The sequence below is a fragment of the Populus nigra genome, chromosome 14, assembly GCF_951802175.1.
Source record: "Populus nigra chromosome 14, ddPopNigr1.1, whole genome shotgun sequence".
Lineage (NCBI taxonomy): Eukaryota > Viridiplantae > Streptophyta > Magnoliopsida > Malpighiales > Salicaceae > Populus > Populus nigra.
In genome coordinates, this window is record NC_084865.1 from 11,788,003 (window position 1) to 11,809,641 (window position 21,639).

The following is a 21,639-nucleotide window of genomic DNA, read 5'->3' on the forward strand; positions in this document are numbered from 1 at the left end:
AACATCTAATTTCATAATATTCTTTATCAAACGAGAACATTAAAGTGAGAAGTTTGTATTAGTCATGTCAAACAATAAAAAAAAATCTGATACAACTTGTTAAAAGAAAAATTAGTGCGGTAGGAGTTTATCGATAATAATGCAACAAGCAAAACTAAAGAACAAGAAGAAAATTTGAGATTAATGAATCTTTCATCAAGTGTTTTCTTTCCTATACACATTTTTTTCTCTATTACACTTATATTTTATGCTTCTTATTACAGGTCTATTAATAAATTTAAAGTCTTAAACAATTAAGGAATTAAATTAATCAAAGGAAAACCTGTTCTAAACAAGAAAATTAATTCTGTCAACTTAACCAGTCGACCAATTCTTTTAATTTAACTAATAGACCAATTCCTCTATTTTTTTTTTTCATAAATACCAAATTATGTTTACTTTTCAACACATTAAAATGGACAAAAGTTGCTGAAAGCCTAAAACGGCTGCGCCAGTGGTAAAGCATTTTAGGGCCGGTGGCACAAGTCACCAACAAATAGGGTGTTCACTGATGTGCTAGGGAATTGAATGTCGTCTTGTGTCTTTCTTGCTGTTAGAATATGTTGTAATATAATGTATGAATAGTATCAAATAAATATAGATTTGAAATTCGCCTCAATAAGATTATAATATTATGATTGCCTCAATAAGATTATAATATTATGATTGTATCTTTTTATTTGGGCATATAAGCATACAACTTCGAATGAAGTATCATTTTTGGATATACCTCGTGAACATAATATTTATTGTATTTCTTAATATTTATGAAAAATCAAAGAGAACAAACAAATTAGAACAGAGGGAGTTAACAAGTGTTCCTATCCCTCTGTTAAAAAACCAGAACTAGATAAACCAAAACACAAAATGAGACTGAAAAATATATTAAAATAACAATTTTTTTTATTTTTTAAAATTCACTTTTGATGGTATAGAAACATTAAAAAGAATAATTTTAAATTAAAAAAAATAAACTTTTTAAGAAACGCCGTTATTACAAATGGCACCGAAGAAGCTGAGGCAGGAAGAACATTTTAGTTATTGGTTGCCATAGTCTCTGAGATGATGCACCTTTAGTGACCCGTAAAAGACTCACATTTCAGCGAAGAAACTCATCAACATTTTCAATCTTATGCTCAATACCTATATATTACAAACCACATGGAACTATATCATATTCTACAAAACTACTTACATAGAATATGTTCCATGACACAAACTGGCTATAACATCACAGTAAAAAAACGGGATGATGATTGTACAAAAAATTGAACACGTAAAAGAAGAATTTAAACTCAAATACAAACAGATCAATCACACTTACATGCGGTCACTTGCGCTGCTAGTTCCCTCCCGAGGATGTAGTGCGGAGGTTCTTCGAAGAACATTTCCATTACAACTTTGTTGGTGAAGGACCCGATAATTTTTAGGGCTGGATTTCCTGAGCCAAAATCTCCTCATTTAAACATCAGCCAAATGGTGAAGGAACAGGCCCTGCGAGGGCATCTGATCTCTTAATACTTCCCATTCCACAGATGATGCATCCAGGTGCAGAGAGAGCTGAAAATTTGGCTCCACAGAGATCGCAAACATCATATCCGATTGTTGAAAGACGGCTGAGTGTGGCAGCACAGAAATGGGAAGGATCTTCCAAAGGATCAATAGACTTGTTGGATGAACCCCTCTGAACACACATGTCAATCAGGCTTCTCAACTCATCTTGCTTACTTGGTGGAGCTTTGGAAATGAGGAGCTCAAGCATCTGCTTGCCATAAGCAAAGTTCTGCACTTCCATGTTTCGCTTAATGGCAGTTCGGATGCAATTTATTCGGTGCTTTGCCAAAAGAGGCAAAGAACCCAGATGCCGTGACAATCTTGCCATCTCATCTTTTGCACTGAGTGCACTTGGCCCTTGCACTTTCTGCAGCCGTGCTATTTCCTGCCCAGATGATACTAAAGCATTATTTTTGCTGGCAATAGGAAAGGGACCTTGAATGCGAATACTAATTGATGGAAAATAATTCTATACATGCATTGCTGGAGCATAACTTGACAAAGGTATCCATGAGAGAAAAAAATAGTGTTAAGTAGAACTGAAGTTCAATTTCTTTTAATGATCATTAATAAATGTACAGCAATCACAGATCTTATTTTAACAGGCTCAAGGAAATGCCATGATTATATTCCTGTTCATTTGTTTCAATTTAAACCCATCTAGCATTACTTAAGCTTGAACTTGTCAGCTGGTTAGGCCAGTCAAGGCCTTTAACAATTCATATTTTTTACTAACAAACTTAGTTTTTTGGGTCCAAGATTTAAATGATATCTAAGTACCTTGAGAAGAGTAACTGCTATCTTGTACTGAGCACAGATGGTTGCTTGAGCTTTAATATCAGCACCACGAGAGTTATCCTTAGCTAGTGCCAGGAAAGCTTCATCAAAACATGACAAGGCATCAGGAAGTTGATTCTGTTCAAGGTGTGCAAGTCCAGTCTTGAAACATACTGGTGCAGCTGCTCCTCGGGGAACCTATAATGAGCCAAGCCACAAGGGTAAAGAAAGAGAGCAGGATAAGGCAAGCTAGACTACAAACATGTCAACTAAGCATAGCCAATACACATAGCAGTAAGTTATACAGCATGGGGGAGTACAATCAAATGCCTGCAAATCAATAACCTCTTAAGTGCCACCACTCTCTTATATACCCCACCCATAGTTGGATGAAATACTTGGTTACTCTAATATTCTAAGAGAAGCAATAGCATACCCTGGCAGAAAAAGAAAAAAAAATCAAATATAGGGAACTAAAGCCATAAAAAGGCAGATTCACCTGTCCAGGTCTCACAGATGATGGCAGAGATGCAGGGGCAGGAGTTTTTCCTGAATCTGTAACTCCAAGAACACTAAGATCAAGAGGTTGTGTGGAAAGGGGAACCTGAGGCGCTTGAACTTGTGGCTGAGGTGGAATACCAGCCTGAATGGAAGCTTGAGGTGGGACACCACCATCAGCAAGTCCAATGGACGCAAGTGGGGCAGCTAGTTGAGTTGCTTGTGGTGGAATACCACCATCAGGAAGACCAATATCACTCACAGAAGCAGCAACTGGGTTGGGAATACCACCTGCATTGTTGCTTCCAACCCCTTGAGAAACTTGATCCAATTTTGCAAGGTAAGTTCCTGGAGGTGGCAGAGATGCTGCAACTTGTAGGGAAGGTATTGTGTTCTGGAAGAAGTCCTCTGGGATGGGTCCAGCTGTAACTCCTCCACCCATAACCATAGGACCTGGTTGTGATACTGGCGCAGGTTGCATTAATGAATCAGTAACAAACATATCAGCAGAGGCAGAAACTGGGGCAGTGGTTGCAGGAGGTTGGGATAAAATTTGACCAAGGTCCTGGGAACCAGTTAATGACTTTGTCCTCATGGGCGGGCCTAAACCATCACCAAGTTTAAACTGTCTTGTGGCTTCTTTGATCTTATTGACATCCACTGTAGTAGATGAAACTGGCTTATCCCGAATTCTAATTTGCAGCTTCTTTGTTTTTGACACTCCTTCCTCGTCACTGCTGCTACCATCATTAGCAGTTCCATACATAGTTTTCTTGAATTCCTCTTCTGCTTTTGCCTGTTCATCAGCTGCAGATGTACCTGCGTTTTGCTTGGTGAGAGTTTCCAGACCCAACAAAGAATCAAGCTTCATGTGACCATCAGGCAGCCCATTTGACTTATTGGATATGGATTTGGCTAAAGCATTTGGAAGCCCATTTGGCTTATTGTCACCAGCAGGGATAAATGCTTTGACCAAACTGTCTTCCCTTACTTCAACAATATTCCCTCTTCCTTTAATTGAACCCAGGTAAACACCAATATGATCTGTAATGATGGCCGGGATGGTACCATCATCAGTCTTCATGTATGGCATCACTTCTCCAGCCAGCTCCCACTGAGGTATACTCTTCAAATTAGTAGGAGTTTTAATTTCCCAGTTCCCACCACCCCATTCAGGACCTTTGGGAACCATGCTCTCAGCAGCAAAGTTGGCAAAAATGCCTTGTGTCCACCCAGTAGAGCGAACTCTTAATATCCTCTCACAGTACCGTCTCAATTGTGAATCCAAACCTTCTTCTTCCAGTTTCTGAGCAAGGCGCCGCATGGCACTGGGGTTAAGGTGGCATATAAACAAATCAAGCATGCCTTCATAATCTGCAATGACTTCAAACGTTTCTTTTGCACTATCGAACTGGCCATACCTGCAATTTGATATTTATCAGTAGTTTAAGAAAAAAAAATGTGGGCTATTTAACAAGAACTATACAACCACAACAGGTAACCATCATTGCATCTTAAATCACAACAAATCTGCACTTCAAGAAAATGAGAATCTTAGTTGTAAGATGGAACATAAAACCATCTATTTCTAAAAACTAAACTTGTATTCCACAAACAAAGACAAAGCAACAATACTCATAGATCTAATGTTTTAGGTAACCCCTATTTCAATCTGGAAAAAGAATACCATGAAATGTTCAGAAGAGAGAATAATATTGGCTACAGAATTTTTCCAGCAATTTAAGTTTATATTCATTCTACATCGCATGCAACACTAATTATTCCAATTCTCTGTTATGCTCATGAGGAGGAAGAAAACAAGAACACAAAAACCAGCTGTTTTATCATGAAAGTTGTGGGGAGATGCAGTGAAAGACTAATACAGTTAGAAAAATGTGAAGGAATCTTTAAAATATTGTTCTTCGCTCAAAACAATGACCAAGAAATACAATTCCTCACGTGAATGTACTTGATAGATGACTCAAAACTCAAACCTGTCATCAAAGACTATTTTAAGATGAATGGAGAGATTAAAAGCATGCCAGCATCCATGTTTTGTAGGATGGCATATTGAGTGGCTAAAAGTGTTCCATAAAACAGTTTGGAGGAGATCCTTGAAATGTTATATTAAAGTTACAGAAACTAGCATGCAGGCAATATAAAAGTTGCTTAAGTTACCAAGAAGAAAATAATAACCCAGAGGAACTGAGATGGATTTACCAAAAAAAGGTTCAAATGATAAAAGAACAAACAAAAAATAAAATGTAAGAGTATTGACCTCTATCCAAAAATTGAAAATTAATATATTTCTAAATATCCTCACATGAATGTATTTTCTCTAGATGACCTTAAGACTTGAATTTTGTAAAATTAATTTAGGAAAAAGAGGAGAAAGTAAGGTGAAACCAAAAATCTTGCTGACACATGCAGAGAATGCCAAAAAAGTTATTGGAGTGAGATAGGAAATTGCAGAAAGTTGCAGAAGGGAGAAAGAATGAATGATAAGAATGTTACAGGAGTTTAGAGAAAATCAACCGCAAGAAAGTGTGGTGATTGGCACAATTAGGTCTATAAATGAGCTACAGCCTCTCGTAGGTTGTCCACCGAAACATGACTTGATAAATGACATTACACCTAAACAGTTTCACCTTACAAACATATATAACAATCACACAGTGAGTACCAATCATTGTACGGATAAAAGATGGATGCAAGAGGTGTATAAACATGCACAGGCAAAGATATTTTTCATTTGCTTACTTGATGCAGGCATATCCCAACTGTCGAAATCGGTGGAATAAGTGTGATGTTGGAGGACATTTTGGATAATCTCTAGAACGCAAGAACTCATCCTTCAAAACATCTAAAGCAGTAGAAAAACGGAGAGCTTCGATAGCATAAACACCCCGCAACACCTGTGTTTGCCACCCAACATCTTCAGAAACTATTCAGATGAAAAACAGAAAAGTGGGGAGTACTGCATCAGATTTCACTCACCTGAGTGAACTGTGGACCAGCTTGGGATAATGAAACTGCAAGATCTCCACAAACAGGAGGACCTCTAGCAAGAATATCAAGAGATCTTGGTGTAATACGCAAGCTGTCAAACCTTCACTCGGATAACACATTAGAGAAGTCAGAAGCCTAGCATTCATGTGCAGCAACAAACTGGTATCGCAGAAAAGTGTATGGAAAGTGCAAAAGGTCCTTAATTAATGTAGCGTTGGGAACAAGGTTTTGTTTCATAATGCAGTGAAATTCCAGTGGACACAAAAGATAGCTTGTGCGAAAGAGAGGAAGACCTTGATGTTATTTGGTACAGTATTTCTGACAGGTCAAGCTTCTGCTCAAAAGTGTGTTGCATTGTGGCAAATCCAATAAGAAGAGGTTCAAGGAGTCCAACAAGACAGCTCTTAATCTCAACCCCTTTCTTTTGTCTGGGATTAACATCTGTTGGGTTAGCAAGCAGCAATCTATCGTTCAGAGCACCAACCAAAACTGCACAGAGAGAGTTAATATCAATCACCAGGAAGATGATAGTGCATGCTAGAGTTGTAATTAATGCCATAAACAACTTCTGAGAACACCAAACTATGAAGTAAAAAGACTAACCATTCAAAATATAATAAGATATGTACCTGCGTAGGGCAAGCTAACAGAAAGAATTGTCCTCACAATTCCATCCCAACCAAGCACACTAATCGCAGTAGCAGTAGAAAAAAGAAGAGCAGGTCCAAGCCACAAAAGGGATCTAAAGTGCAAATAAGTTAAGTGTTCCAAGAAACACGTATAATTCAATAAAATCATTGAAATCATCATTAAAAGGGACAAGTTTCATCCAAGAAATTTTCTGTTAGGATATTGAAGGAAGTCCTTTATCAAATTTTGCGGAACTGCTTGCCAGTATATCAAGATCCGCTGAAACCATAAGCACCCTGTGTGTGGTTAATATCCCTGCAACATAGCCTCGAAGAGTTTCTTGCCAATGCACCTGTAGCAGCAATTGACAGTGCCATGTTTTCAGAAAATAAATTCAAAATTTAAAACATCAAACCAAATAACATATTACATCTCAATGGTCAGTGATTAGAAAATTTAGACTCAGGTTTAATTATACAGTGAGTTAAAAGTCTATTTTCTTGATGCAACTATATATACATATTTATCAAATGACAGGCGCAACATATATTAGCAATGACGGTGATACCACAATACTCTCTTTATTACTTTGGCTTATGCATGATAGAACTTGAAGGTGGCAGTTTGTTCACAACGATAATGGTATTTTATTCTTGGTTTCCCTTTAATTGATACTTTAGAAAAGAGAAACTGCATGAGAGACTACAACAATATTCATTACAATCATTAAATACAACACAAAGTTCAAAAAGCACGAGTCAGTATGTAAAATATTGTCTCTTATTCCATCAAACTAAGCACTCAATCAAATGCAGTATGCCTGAGCCACTGAAATGACCGAGCATGTATTTAACCAACCATAGGCAGTAACTAGAATTAAAACTGCATATCATATTATAAAACCTACTAATAGTTATGGACTGCAACCTGAACTAATCTACTACAGAAACATGTATCAACCATTGGCCCATATGCACACAGTTAAGTCAGGCCACCATGTCAAAATAATGTGTTTTAGGACAATACAATTCTATAGGTTTTTAGCAATGTAGACAAAGGATCTTTTAACTGTAAACAGCTACGATCCAGCTTTCACAGAAGCACCGCTACTGTTCGACATTTTGCTTCAGAAAGCACTCGATGTGGGGCACAGTTCAGTAATCATGATAAAAAGGAGTGGTAAAGAGGTTTACTTGTTGGGGTATAGGAACACGAATTGCTTCTCAATTAAGACTCAACTCTATAGCATGGTCTGTTTTTATCCTTTGCCATTTTGTTTTTAAACATCAAATATATGTATTGCTTGGAAAATTAACCTATTTACCTGGAGGACAATCTCATTCACTTTCAACTTGATTGACTTTTTCCCTTCAGTTTTTGTTGATATATAATTACCATCTGAAGTTGAGAGCCGGTATCCTTGTACCATCTTTGCAAAGCCAATATGGCTCCCGGTAGAAGCAAACATCAAAGTTGACTCTGCAACAAAGTGTGATTTCTGTAAATATCATATTCCATTAATGAACATGACATCAAATAAGAATGATCTCATTCCTCAAACACCTAGTGGCGTGGTAAAGATACGATCAACTTCGCTTTCAAACAGGAACTGCATAGGACCCCGAAGAGAGGCACCATTTGTTTCAGCAAAATGGTTTTCTTCAAGTAATAAGTTTTTTTCACCAGCTTCTTTTGAAGCTCCTCCTGGCAGAATATACAGAGCCACTCCAGTCTTGTCTTCATCAAGAATTGCAAATTGACTTTCACTTGGACCAATAAATGCTGCATCTCGACCTAGAAAAGTCGAAATGCAGTGAAGTTAGTCATTGGCGGATTGTTATACCTTCACGTGCACAAAAACAGTGGGCAATATCAGCCACAAACACATTTGACAGATGCATACCTTTGATTGTGCATCCTTTGTTGTTGGCTGGCTGAGGATTAGTATTTTCCCAATATAGTACTACTTCATTTGCAGAGCCACTGAATTCATAAACAACAAGAAATAAATGTTGTTTTATACTGTACACCATGTGCTTCGCTTGGTATTCAACGTTTCCAGGAATCTGAAAGAAAAACTTGATTTAGCAGCTCAAATTATGAAATTAGCTTGCAAAAAGGATCTGATAATTGAAATTCAAGTTGCAATACATTGCCTCTCAATATCACTAACAAAAAATAATAGCACTTAGTTTTAACATTACCGATGTGTAGAGTTTCTTGTATATATTATCCACACCAGAGCAGAAATTATATGCCATGAGGTTTAAGCCATCAAGATAAAACGCCCTGACAGGATAATGAAGTACTCTGTTCTCTTTGTTAAAGAAATTTAGCTCCAAATGAATAGGCTGTCAATGAAGCCAACATAGTCAGATGCAAGATCAGGCAAACGCAAATCAAAATAAATAATTAATTCAGTTACCTGGCAAACAGGAATGTCCCTCAGATGATGTTTGGTATCCAAAATAGTGATGAGAGGCAGCCGAGATATGGGAGCACTTTTGGCATGGCCTTCCATAAAATGCTGTGATTCATGAGTCAGCATTAGAGCAGATTGGAGATACAGTTTATGACCCAAAAAAGGATATTTGTAGAGACATTTCTGGCCTATGCAATAAAGATATGCAGATGGATAGCATAGAATAAAAAAAGTAATATCGAGCATATAAATTCTGATTCACTTGAAGGAAGTGTTATAAACCAATAGGACAATGGTTATGGACTCACATATGAACTGAAGGAGATCTGACACATAAAAACACAAGTCACAGTCATGCAATTTTAGTTAAAACTTTTAACATCCCATCACAGCTAGGCCCAATGATAATTACATAATGCCTTCTACAAATTATGAATTCAATCATTTACTTAATGATAGTCATAACACAGCAAAGAGGAAGGGAGATAATTAGGTAGAATGTAAGTCATGTAAAGGCCAGGTTCTCGGAGCAGTGACCTTTCTTTTCTAAATGAACAACTAACGATGGTCCAATTATTTAACATCTATAAAAGAAGGGAAAAACAGAATGACTGGATAATAGCATTAGTGTGGTAGGGAAGCAACATACACTGTAAAGGAATGCCTTCCTTGCAATGTCTGAAATTGTCAGCTGACTTTGGCTGCCACGAAGGATAATAATTTGTCATTAATCATACAACAAAATAAAAAGAATAATAAGCGTTTTTATTATTATTTTACATAGTAGAGAAGATTGCATGCTAAGCATTGATAGCATAGCACAGAAATAAAAGGAAGCCATGATGAACAAATGCTAGCTCAAAATGAATTCTGAAAATTCCAAACAATCACCATCAATGTGGCCCCTTTAAAACCATTTTCACTAACCCACCTAAGGGTGGAGCCAACTATTCTAGAAATCTACATGACCAGCCTCCCTTCTGTTGGTCAGAACCAATAACTAGGTAATTGTTCACACTTACCCCTTGAGGTGATGCTCTTGCAGTTGTGCTTGAAGTTGATGGTCTGCCAGAATTCCTGATGAGCCCAATGATGAGAGCTTTTCTTTCAAAACAGAAGCTGCAAGTCACCTCTACCATTAGCATATCAAGATAATAATCACAAATCTACTATATCCACACCATGATAATATGATGGTGGCAAGATGGTATCAAAAAATTAATCATCCACTCTTAAAAACAGAAGTTATTGCAAAAGAACATAACTATCATAATGAAAGATATAAAATTTAATTCACTGTTGTTGTTCCCATTAAACAACAACCAGGGAAGATTCTGGATAGGGTTATTACTTTCAAGATTTAGGAATCACTATATATAGTTAAGAAACTGTGGTGCCTGTCATAAATATAAATCAATATTTTAACCGTACATTCGCACCATGTTTCCCACCATGGATGATAATGACTGCCCTGCCAATACAAGCAATTCCATGTTGTTGCTGTTCTTGTAAACAACAAAATTCCATTTATTGTTCCAAGAGATGCATATGACTATTGGCGGGCTCAAGGATGGAACAAGCTAAAGTGGCACTAGGACTAAAAGGCAGGCAACTTAATTCTTAAAACAATAGAATGAAGCAACAAACAACACTGAACTACAAGCAAAGATTTAACAGTCGTCTAAGTTGCAGAAACCCTATGAAGTTAGATTAGAAGTTCCCACAAAGAGACCTAAAAATATTTTAAAAATTGTCATTTTGGAACAAACAGGAAGCCTCCAAAATAAGACAACAGATATTTGTTATTCAAGGCATCAAGGGGTGAGCGCCTGCTGTAGCTCTTAGGCTGCTCCTATTAAACCAGGAATGCATGTTCTGTGTCAGGACAAAATTAGCAACTTCTAGCAAATCAAAGTGGGTAAAAGCTTTTTCATAGTCCTGGAGGCTTCCGCTCCATGAATGTCAACAGGCTTCAGGACAAATTATTATAATTTGGGAATAAGTAAAAAGAGAAAAGAAAAATTAGAACAGCTGTTTGATGTGGAAAGAAACAGTGAAGTTCAGGTCATTGATTTGTTAAGGAAGACGCCACAAGCAATAGATATTAGATGATAAAACACAAAAATTAGCATCCAGGTCCCACAAAGCAACATTCTCCAATACTTGGAGAATATTTTAAAAATTGTCATTTTGGAACAAACAGGAAGCCTCCAAAATAAGACAACAGATATTTGTTATTCAAGGCATCAAGGGGTGAGCGCCTGCTGTAGCTCTTAGGCTGCTCCTATTAAACCAGGAATGCATGTTCTGTGTCAGGACAAAATTAGCAACTTCTAGCAAATCAAAGTGGGTAAAAGCTTTTTCATAGTCTTGGAGGCTTCCGCTCCATGAATGTCAACAGGCTTCAGGACAAATTATTATAATTTGGGAATAAGTAAAAAGAGAAAAGAAAAATTAGAACAGCTGTTTGATGTGGAAAGAAACAGTGAAGTTCAGGTCATTGATTTGTTAAGGAAGACGCCACAAGCAATAGATATTAGATGATAAAACACAAAAATTAGCATCCAGGTCCCACAAAGCAACATTCTCCAATACTTGGAGAATATTTTAAAAATTGTCATTTTGGAACAAACAGGAAGCCTCCAAAATAAGACAACAGATATTTGTTATTCAAGGCATCAAGGGGTGAGCGCCTGCTGTAGCTCTTAGGCTGCTCCTATTAAACCAGGAATGCATGTTCTGTGTCAGGACAAAATTAGCAACTTCTAGCAAATCAAAGTGGGTAAAAGCTTTTTCATAGTCCTGGAGGCTTCCGCTCCATGAATGTCAACAGGCTTCAGGACAAATTATTATAATTTGGGAATAAGTAAAAAGAGAAAAGAAAAATTAGAACAGCTGTTTGATGTGGAAAGAAACAGTGAAGTTCAGGTCATTGATTTGTTAAGGAAGACGCCACAAGCAATAGATATTAGATGATAAAACACAAAAATTAGCATCCAGGTCCCACAAAGCAACATTCTCCAATACTTGGACATCAAAGAGATAAAGCAATATCATCTATATGGATGTACAAAAATGTTTCTACCATTTTGCATTATTGTGACCTTTTCCAGTGCTAGGGTTCTGATTGTGCATTCCTGTCACTTATCAAATTCTGTCCAGTTCAAATGACAACTGTAGTTCAAATAGTAACTGTAGTTAGACTCAAAATCATTAGGCTTAGTCCAATGACCCCTGCCCCTGTTAATAGATGGAGACCTCACGTTTGAACTTGAGACTGGGTTGGATGGATGAGTTAGGGGAAAAGGATTTACTGCTAGGCTAAAGACACTGAAGAACAAATAAAAATTAGCCCCTTGTATACGTCACTCAACTTTTATATTTTTCTTTAAATAATTCAACAGAGAAAAAAGTCTTCTCACTTAACCTTCCTACAAGGATTTGGATCTAAAAAGAGGCACAACTCTGACTATAACTTTCCAAATGTTAATAATCAGTGACTTTTATACACACACATAACACCCTGCAAAAAGAAATGAAACAACTTGAGATGGAACCTCATCCCAATGAAAATCAACCCACAAAACACCTCACAAAGCCCCCAAAGTCTTCTCGCTTAACCTTCCTACAAGGATTTGGATCTAAAAAGAGGCACAACTCTAACTATAACTTTCAAAATGTTAATAATCAGTGACTTTTATACACACATAACACCCTGCAAAAAGAAATGAAACAACAACTTGAGATAGAATCTCATCCCAATGAAAATCAACCCACAAAACACCTCACAAAGCCCCCAAAGCATCACACAGTAAAAGAGAAAAACTATCCCATACTAGAAAATGATCATGAAGATAAATCATTCTATTCCACCATATAACTGAAGAAACAGCTGATCTCTACAATAATCTTACAATCCTCCAAAATTCCATTAAAAATGTGTTTGTTTACTCAGTACATCTCCCTCCCACCTATAATAAACTCTTGTCCTCTTCATTTTTCAGCTTTCCCGGTCATTGCACACTAATTTCCATCCTTTTACATCTCTAAATTTTATTGAAGCGCAATCCTTGTCCATAAAAAAAAAATTCTCTGAAATTCATATATTAAAACTACATTGTTTGCAGCTAGATAACCCTGCAACTGGCACCTAGAACTCAACCCACCTAATAGCTGTTGAATTACTGTCAAATCACAAATGCTCAACCCCATTTCAATAAACAATTAACAAAACCTAAATCCATTGCTGTCCACCACATGTCAGTACTCCTATGTATCATCTTTCATAAAACACATAAAAATTAAAATCAGAATAGGCTATTGAATAAAGAGTATAAGCAAGATCATTTTGCAACTTTGAAAAATAAATATCCCAATGTGCTAAGAAAATCAGTTGAAATAAATTCAAAGAACCAATTTTCAAACAAAAAAAGATGGAAGAGTTTCCAGACAGATCCAGGATTCCAGATTGAATAAATCATTCACCTGATGATCCCCTTGCACTTTGCAGAACAGCAAAAAGCTGTTTCCTTCCATCCCTAGTGTAAGCAGTCCTACTTTTTACATTGTCGACACCAGTCATATTCTGTCAATAAGAAAAACGAATCCACTTTAAGCTTCTGATATAAGAATTTGAATTTGACGAACAAAGATGGTTGTGCTTAACTGCAAATAAAAGAGCTGCTAAATTTAGTTTGGGGTGAACTTCTAAGGCTTTAATTTTCGGTAAAGGGTAAATTGCTTCTCCACCCTGTTGAGATAAAATACGCGGGATGTCAATTGATTCAATTCCTGTACAGCAGCATTCATAAAGAAGAATCAGTCTGTGACTACAATTAACATTACAAGAAAAATGAACAAATTAAAAATATTGAAACATCAGTCAAAATTCATCCGAAATCTCTAGATCTTAGGTGTCTTTTCATGACCTTTCAACTCTTCTATTACTTAAGCCTCATCCCCTGAAAATTTTATAGATGACATCCATTTCCAGCCCACAAGAACAATTTATCTTGTTTAAAAAATGTACAGAATATTTAAAGAAGCAAAACATTCCACTAACTCCATCACATTGCGACAAATAACAAAGAAACAAAACATGCTGCAGAAGTGACCTTCCTCGCTAGCATCAAAAACTAAATTCAGACCTTCAGCGTTAGCTCAAATGTATGATGGTGGGATGGGAATGAGATATGTCTAATGTTTAACTTTTACCTCTACCACCGGCAAGAATTAAATAACTTTCAAGTACAACTAAGAGAAGTTTATGAAACCATATAGAAAAAACAACATGGATATATCAGTGTATTCTTTTGATATTGAAGCAGAATGGTTGTTCGAAAAGACAGTGACTAACCAGCAGGCTCGAAAAAATTTGCTTGCATTGGAGGTCTATTGGGATTCAGTATCACTCGTGTTTTCCACGTTTGTAAAGTCCCATCCTTGGAAACAGTAACAAGTAACCGCAACACTGGAAGCCAAGCAATTGATGTGATTGGTTGGGAGCCCACTTGTGTTCTGCAATTGCACATAAAGCAGATCATTAGAAATGAAGTCAAATAGAACAATCAGCTGAAAAATGGAAGAATCAAAAGCTTCTTGAACAATTCATTAGCTTATTTCCAATTATGGCCAAAGCAGAGTAGGGTTTGGAAGAGAATCAGTAATAGATATGGCCATTTAGCACTCTGCATCAAGTAACTACTCTGGAAACGCAAACCCATCGTCACACCCTAGTAATTCCAATTCAAAACTTCTTCCTTTGCACCAACTAATAGCCTAAGGTCATATGCAATATGAGACTATAAATTTAAATTATATGCACTTTTGGCTTTTAGTTTTTTCTTGCAAATAAATGCATGCTTCTTGTATTGACAAACTATGATGAGGCTATTGCCTTTTGGAAGATGGAATTATGGTATAAAACTTAAGAAAGCTGAAAGCATCATGATTAAATAGAGCTGCAAGTGTACCTCCATCGTCTGGGAAGGTCCATTCATCACTGAAGTGATCTTATTAGATACCTATATGTTCATTTAGAGGTGCCGCGTTCAGGCATTTGATTTTCCACTTTGATAAATGTTAACTTTTCTAGTTATATAGTAATATTTTCAAGCCCTATCTTTTAAAATCACAAGAACAACGAGGGTCTAGCTTTCCTAACCCTTCATTGCAAGACAAAAAAAAAAACTGATACTTGCAATTTATAGTTTACAAAAGAAAGGTAATGGATTGCATTTTTATTAGCTAGTCCAAAATAGATCCAGGTGTTGTGCATTCACCACAACTATACTAAGAAATTTCCAATGAGTGAAGTCACTAACTTCCAATCAATGAACTAACCAGCAACTGGAAGATACCAAAATTCTCTTAGCAGTAATTTCTATAAATATTAGTAAAGGGAGAATCAGTAGTCTCTCCATTAAAAATTTCTATTAGCAAAACTAAACAACAAAAATTAGGATAGAAAGAAAAATGAAATGCATGTCAAAACATGTTGGTATAGCCTGTTAAACAAACAAGAAAACAGAATAACTGCAGAACAACTAACATTCCAATCATACTAGGTCTCTCTGTTGAGACATCCCATGCCAGAAGGGTACCACGTCTATCACCAACAAAAATCCATTCCAACATTGGATGAAAAGCAAATGCACCAGCACCAATTAGCTTAATGGAATTATCAACTGCAATGTTGAACCAAAGAAAGAAAAGGTGAGTGTAATGTGTTTGAAGAAGGCTAAATAATGAATCCTCTAAAATAAATACTGGTATTATCAATAATCTTACGTTGTAAAGTGTAATGAACAGCATATGAGTGAATATTGTAAGCTCGAATCAAACCATCTGCATAAGCAACATACTGGAAGAAATAATGCAAAATTAAACCAAACAGTTGGTAGAACTTCTACTGAACATGAAGTAAGCAAGCTTAAAGCTTAGACACAGCATTCAGTAGGCAGACACAAGCAGTAATCAGCACTTGCACTGGATCAGACCTCGGCAATGTCTGAATCCAATTTGATCTGATAATATAGATTTGATTGAGAAGATTTTATCCATTAATTTCTTTACAATCCAAATGTGAATGATCTGATTGTTAATAAAAATCAAATGTGAACTTCGTAATACAGCCCTCCCCCTTTTCTAATGGAAACATTTGAGATGTAGACTGTCCCCACAACTTATATATTATGCAAGTCCATGTACAGCTATCTTCACCATCTGCCAATATAATAGAACAGATCAACAGAAACATATACATAGCTACATATTCAAACACAAGCTGGCATCTCAAAGTCTCTAAGCTCCATCAGCATTTGTCTCTACTCCATGTCTAAAAGGACTATGCAAAGCAGTTGCTCTTATATGGTCAACTATTTCTGCTCAAACCATGACTCTGTGTACTTCTATCATATTTACTATTCTCCCTCGCTAGCACCATCAGCAGGATTGAGAAATATATGCTTATTTTCATGTTTGATAAACAAAGAGTATACTGCTCTTCACCATCACTTTATTCTTGGGGTCATCAAATAACTAATGTTGAATGTGAGAATCAATCCATGGATGATCCCTAAGCTTATAATGTGAATGTTCATAGATCCTCTTCACTGATTCATTGGATTACCAGATAAAATGGGATTTATTTTATTTTATTGCATAAACTATAAATAAATTACCAGGACAGGATGGCGCGTATGGCAAGCAAGATTTACAATAGGCTTCTTCAGATCAGTCTTTATTTTTGTGGGTGCTCTTCCTCCATCAACCGTTCCAACCACTTAACACAAAACATTTTCACAATTACAAAATTGCTGCAACTTATAACAAACAATAAGGAAATAAAGAGTGAACAACATGAACCAACCAGTTACGCTCATCCTGCGGTGGAAGCCGAAAAAGACAACAGGTTGCAATGGGGTCAAAGCCATATGAACTTCCGTATCAAAAGATAAGGGTTCCATTTTCTTTTCAGGCGAATGCAAAACCCAACTTTGCTCCGTATCAAAATCACACGACCGAATCGTACCATCCTAAGATTAAACAAATCACAAATCATCACTAAATGCTCTCAAAATGCTAAACGCGAAAATGCGTGCGATTTGGACCAACCTCAACCATAGCAATAACAGCATGGCTAGTATTAGGACTGTAAGCCATGCGAAGAACGGATGCACCAATGTCAATGGAAGATAATTTGCTTCCTGTTACTGCATCAAATTCTAATGAAAAAGAAAAACACTAAATTATTATTATTATTATTATTATTATTAAAAAGCATGAAAAAAAAACCTAACAAATTACCGATGATGGAAGTTCCGATCGCGGCGGCAATGAGAGTTTGAGTAGGGTGAAAAGCAGCAGCATGAGGTTGTAAAGGTTTGTGAAAACCACGAGCGACATGTCGTAGATCCAGATGCTGCACAGTTGTCCACTCCATTCTCTTAGCTTTCTGGTGTTTCTCTTCACTGTTTGTATAATTATAATAGTATCAGCATCATTAGACTTCAAAATTTTATATCTGCTTAGATCTGAATATTGAATTACAACTTTGTAAATGGTGAGAGAGGAGAGAGAGCAGTTGAAACTTGAAAGAAGAAGACCATAATAATAGGCCGGCTATAGACTTTAGTTTGGGCTTATAAAAAGTTTTCATGAGCTTCTTTTTGGGCTATCGTGGGCTCTAGTCTAGCCCTCTAAGATTACTGGTATGTGATATCCCTTTTATGCAAATATCCTTCCTGTGAAAACGTAGAAATGGTTTTGGTGTAATAGTGTGGTATAGGAAGTATTTTAAAGTGTATTTTATTTAAAATATACTAAAATAAATTTTTTTATTTTAAAAAAATTATTTTGACATTAAAACGATTAAAAAACATAAAAAAAATAATTTAAAACAAAAAAATTAATGGCAAAACAAACAACTATAACGTTAAGTAGGCATTTAGAGGATTTTTGAGAACGTGATAGTGATTTCAGTTCAAACTGTTTTCTACTCAATAATAAATCAAAATAATACTTTTTTATTTAAAAAAAATTATTTTTGATTTTAGCAAATCAAAATAATCTGAAAATATAAAAATATTAATTTTAAAAAATAAAAATTAAATTTTTAAAAAATACAATTTCAACTGTATTTCCAAACACAATTTTAATATATTTGCATGCCTTCTAGATTTTATTTTCTTTTTTTGGGTCAAGTGGGGACTTGAGTATACAGTATGATGCAATCCTCCATCAATATATATAATTATAATTAAAAATAATGAAAGGTACTTGAGATTTGAGTTTTATTTTACTGAAAAAAGCTACTAAAAATATTAAATCTGCTTATGTCTCCAGAGAGAATGAATTACGAGGCAATTTTTTTTTTATTATGGGTGTTTAACATAGTTTACGTGTACTTTAATTAATTTCACAGACTCTAAAATTAATCATTATATAAATTTCTAGTAATCCTGAAATTTATGAAATTCAAACTGATGATCTCTATACTGAATTGATATAAAGGTAACTACCAATGCAACTAGGTCGATTACAATTGAACTATATCTGGCACACAATTAAAAAATAATAATAATCAATGAACTCTGTTTACAAGAGGATAGAAGAAGATTTTCCATCTTTAAAATCTTACAAAGTTTCAACTTTTCCAATTAATGAATGCTGTTGTCGCTACATGTATGGGAACTTATTAAAAAAAAATTGAATTAAAAGACTGAAGTGAAAGAAAAAAAAGATAAAATAGATGATATTCTTTAATTTTCAATCCTCAATCTTTTTTAACTATCATGTAATCGGTCCCTCTAATTCTAGAAAATTAATTTTAATACTAAACTTCATTTTTATTATTTCTCAATCCTTATTGAGTGAGAATAGAGAGAGAGAATCATCAGATTTTAATCTAGAGAAAGAGAAAAGTAATTTATATGATTTTAGCCATCAAAATAATAGGTTTTTATTCCAAATAGTTTCATATGATTAAGAGAGATTGAATTATGTGTTTTTTTTACCTTGAAAATATCTAAAAAACATATCTGAGTTAAGGAAGAAATCGGGTTTCGGGTTGATTTTGGGTTTTGAAGGGGTTTTTTGCACTTTAGGAGGTTAAGGGTTTGTTTAACAAAGTTATTATGATGTTTTCAATGTGTGTTTGGGTGGAAATAGGTTTTTAGAATAAAAAAAACCATCTAGCCCAATTTTTACCATTATTATAGCCGGAATCTGAGGATTTCAAAAGACACGTCGCCTGTTTTTAAAAAAATTGAATTACTGTGGACAATATGTTATCCACTCCATTATCTTACAAAAAAATATTAAGGTCCATGCATTGGCTCTTTATTCATGGGTCAGGCGATTGGCTTGGCCTCATTCTTTTTTTATATATAGTTTTGATTTTTTTTTAATTTGAAGCTTTTTATATTTTTTTAAATAATTTTTAAGTTTGTATTTTACTTTTCTAGGTTTTTTTCTTCTTAATCCTTTTTTAAATAGTAATTATTTTTTAATTATATAGGATATGCTTAATTTTTAAAAAGATTAGTATGATTCATATTTTTTTATATTGAATTTATTTTTAGAAATAAAAAATATTTATTTCTTATAATATTTTTAATATTTGTAGCCATGCATAATATGTCTTTTCTTTTTATTTTATTCAATAAATATTATGTGTGTGTTGATTTCTATTCCAAATTGATATTAATAAAAAAACTTAATTAAACATAACCAAGTAAATGACCCATATTATTATATTAAATATCTTAATCTATTTTTATCTCCTAGTGTTTCCAATTTTGTTTTTGTTTAAGAAAACAATTATGAAACCAAAATGGGTTTATTGGAGTTTTTTTTAATTGAACTTGATTTTTTTCGTCTATTTTTTTTATATTGTAAAAAAAATAGTTTTAGAGAAAAGTCATCCATTAAACTTTATAAAGTCCACGAATATGTTCACGGGTTTGGTTGGTTAACATGATTCGCAGATCAAGCAAGTTTATTTATTTTTTTGATATCTCAGTATTAAGTTAATGTTTGATTTTGTGATCGTCTATTTTTATTATCATATAGCTAAATAAAAAATAATTTTGAAAAAAAACAAATTATAATCCCACTAGAGTTCATAAATCCGATTTACATATTTAGCGTGCTAATCTGGGTTACTCAATTAATAAGTTTGACGAGTTCACCCACTAGCTGGATATACTTTTTTTGTTTTTGATCTTTTAATTGTTTTTAATTTCTTTTTCTTTGTTTTATCCTTCAATATTAGATTGTTTAGGAAATAAACTGCATAATTTATTTTTGTTTGTTTTCTAGAGGGTTATTACTGTCTCAAATAAGTTTTTATTTTTAAGTTGGTTCTCAATTTTATGACAATATATTTTTATCATATAATTAAAAAATATATTTTATAAAAAATAAATTATTAAACCCAATGAAGTTCATGAAACTATTTGCTTGAGAACTGAGATCGATTTAATCTGTCATTGTCTCAATACTTTTTGTGAAAAAAATATCATCTTTAAGTTTTGTTAAAAGTTAAGCTATATTTTTACCACTCGTCAAGATTGCATTTTGATCTATGAAATCAATCAATTTAATTCGGGTTAGCTCCCACACGATTTAGTTAAAAACTCAAGTTAGACAGATAGGTTATGAAATTTCAAAATTAACCGATTAAGCCAAGTTTAATAACATAGTCAAAAAATTCTCCACACTCTTAATATATTTTTTTCTTGCATTTTAAAAAATTAGTCTGACTCGCAGCGGATTGCGGGCCAATAGACTAGTGTGTTTGATACTATGTAGCTTATGTGGTTACAATTTTAAGTTTTTTTTCAGAAAGATAAACTAAAAATATTCTTATCTAAATTTTTAAGATAAAGTTTTCAATAAGATTTATGAAAAATTGTCACGTGTGTTAAGTAATTAAACACTTTTAATTTATGATTGGGCAAAATGCAGACCATACTACAAAACCAAACGAAAGCTTATTAGTAGCCCAAGCACAATTGAAGGGGAAAAGAGAAAGAAAAACACATACACAAATAAATATCCACACAAACTTTATTATTAAGACAAGTCCAACAGGTCAAGTCGGCCCAACTCAGGACTTAATTGGGGTTGGGTTTCAAAAAAAATAATGTGCAAGTTGACGTGGTCAAATTCGAATGGTCGGCCAACCTATTCAAAACATTGTCTGACTTAAAAAAAATATTTAAAATGATGTCATCTATTTTTTTTTAAAATAAAATAAAGTCATTTTAATTAATTGAATCAACTCATATTAACTCATCAAACTGATAAACTAGATCATGTATCGAGCCGGGTCTAATAACTTATCATATGTTTCCATAAACTCCTTCTAAATAAATAAATGTGTTATAATTAATTGAAGCATCTTTAGCATATATTATCCAATTACGCATCCAAGTTTTTATTTGTTTTATATATATAAAAGTTACTATGAATGGAGTTGAGAACATATTTGACATCCGAATTTTCTCGATCATCGTATGTACTTTTGCAGTGGAGAGATAATTTCCTGGTGAAAAAAAAAATTGAGATATAATGCAATGCCTTGGCTGCTCGTGAATCAGAAAAGAAAGGCCCGAGACCTAAAAATATCAAATGCCTAAGTAACTGATTATTATAGTATCTATAAGCCCCCCGCCCTAGCTATAAACTTTCTCTTATATATTATA

At 34.5% G+C, this 21,639-nt stretch overlaps 1 protein-coding gene across 1 annotated transcript; it reads right to left on the reverse strand.

Moving 5' to 3' along the window:
• Nucleotides 1-1,136: 1,136 nt before the first annotated feature.
• LOC133673191 (uncharacterized) lies at nucleotides 1,137-17,524 on the reverse strand. Its single transcript, XM_062093894.1, has 24 exons — nucleotides 17,237-17,524; nucleotides 17,045-17,154; nucleotides 16,800-16,965; nucleotides 16,612-16,712; nucleotides 15,719-15,791; nucleotides 15,480-15,615; nucleotides 14,286-14,446; nucleotides 13,596-13,720; nucleotides 13,415-13,514; nucleotides 9,952-10,048; nucleotides 9,579-9,630; nucleotides 8,933-9,034; nucleotides 8,712-8,858; nucleotides 8,411-8,573; nucleotides 8,071-8,301; nucleotides 7,832-7,986; nucleotides 6,731-6,859; nucleotides 6,507-6,624; nucleotides 6,171-6,366; nucleotides 5,866-5,977; nucleotides 5,629-5,783; nucleotides 2,870-4,289; nucleotides 2,374-2,568; nucleotides 1,137-1,978 (listed from the first exon to the last, which is right to left on the reverse strand). The coding sequence occupies exons 1-24, from the start codon at nucleotides 17,370-17,372 to the stop codon at nucleotides 1,508-1,510; spliced, it is 4,851 nt and encodes a 1,616-aa protein (XP_061949878.1). The 5' UTR covers nucleotides 17,373-17,524; the 3' UTR covers nucleotides 1,137-1,507.
• Between the last annotated feature and the right edge of the window lie 4,115 nt (nucleotides 17,525-21,639).

Bases quoted from the DNA above. Each gene is read 5' to 3' on its own strand.
- LOC133673191 (XM_062093894.1), bottom strand. From the start codon at position 17,372: ATGGAGTGGACAACTGTGCAGCATCTGGATCTACGACATGTCGCTCGT. The intron at 13,721-14,285 runs GTTAGTCACTGT...GCTGCTGTACAG, and splicing joins AAATTTTTTCGAGCCTGCTG to GAATTGAATCAATTGACATC. The intron at 6,625-6,730 runs ATATCCTAACAG...ACTTATTTGCAC, and splicing joins TTGATAAAGGACTTCCTTCA to TTTAGATCCCTTTTGTGGCT.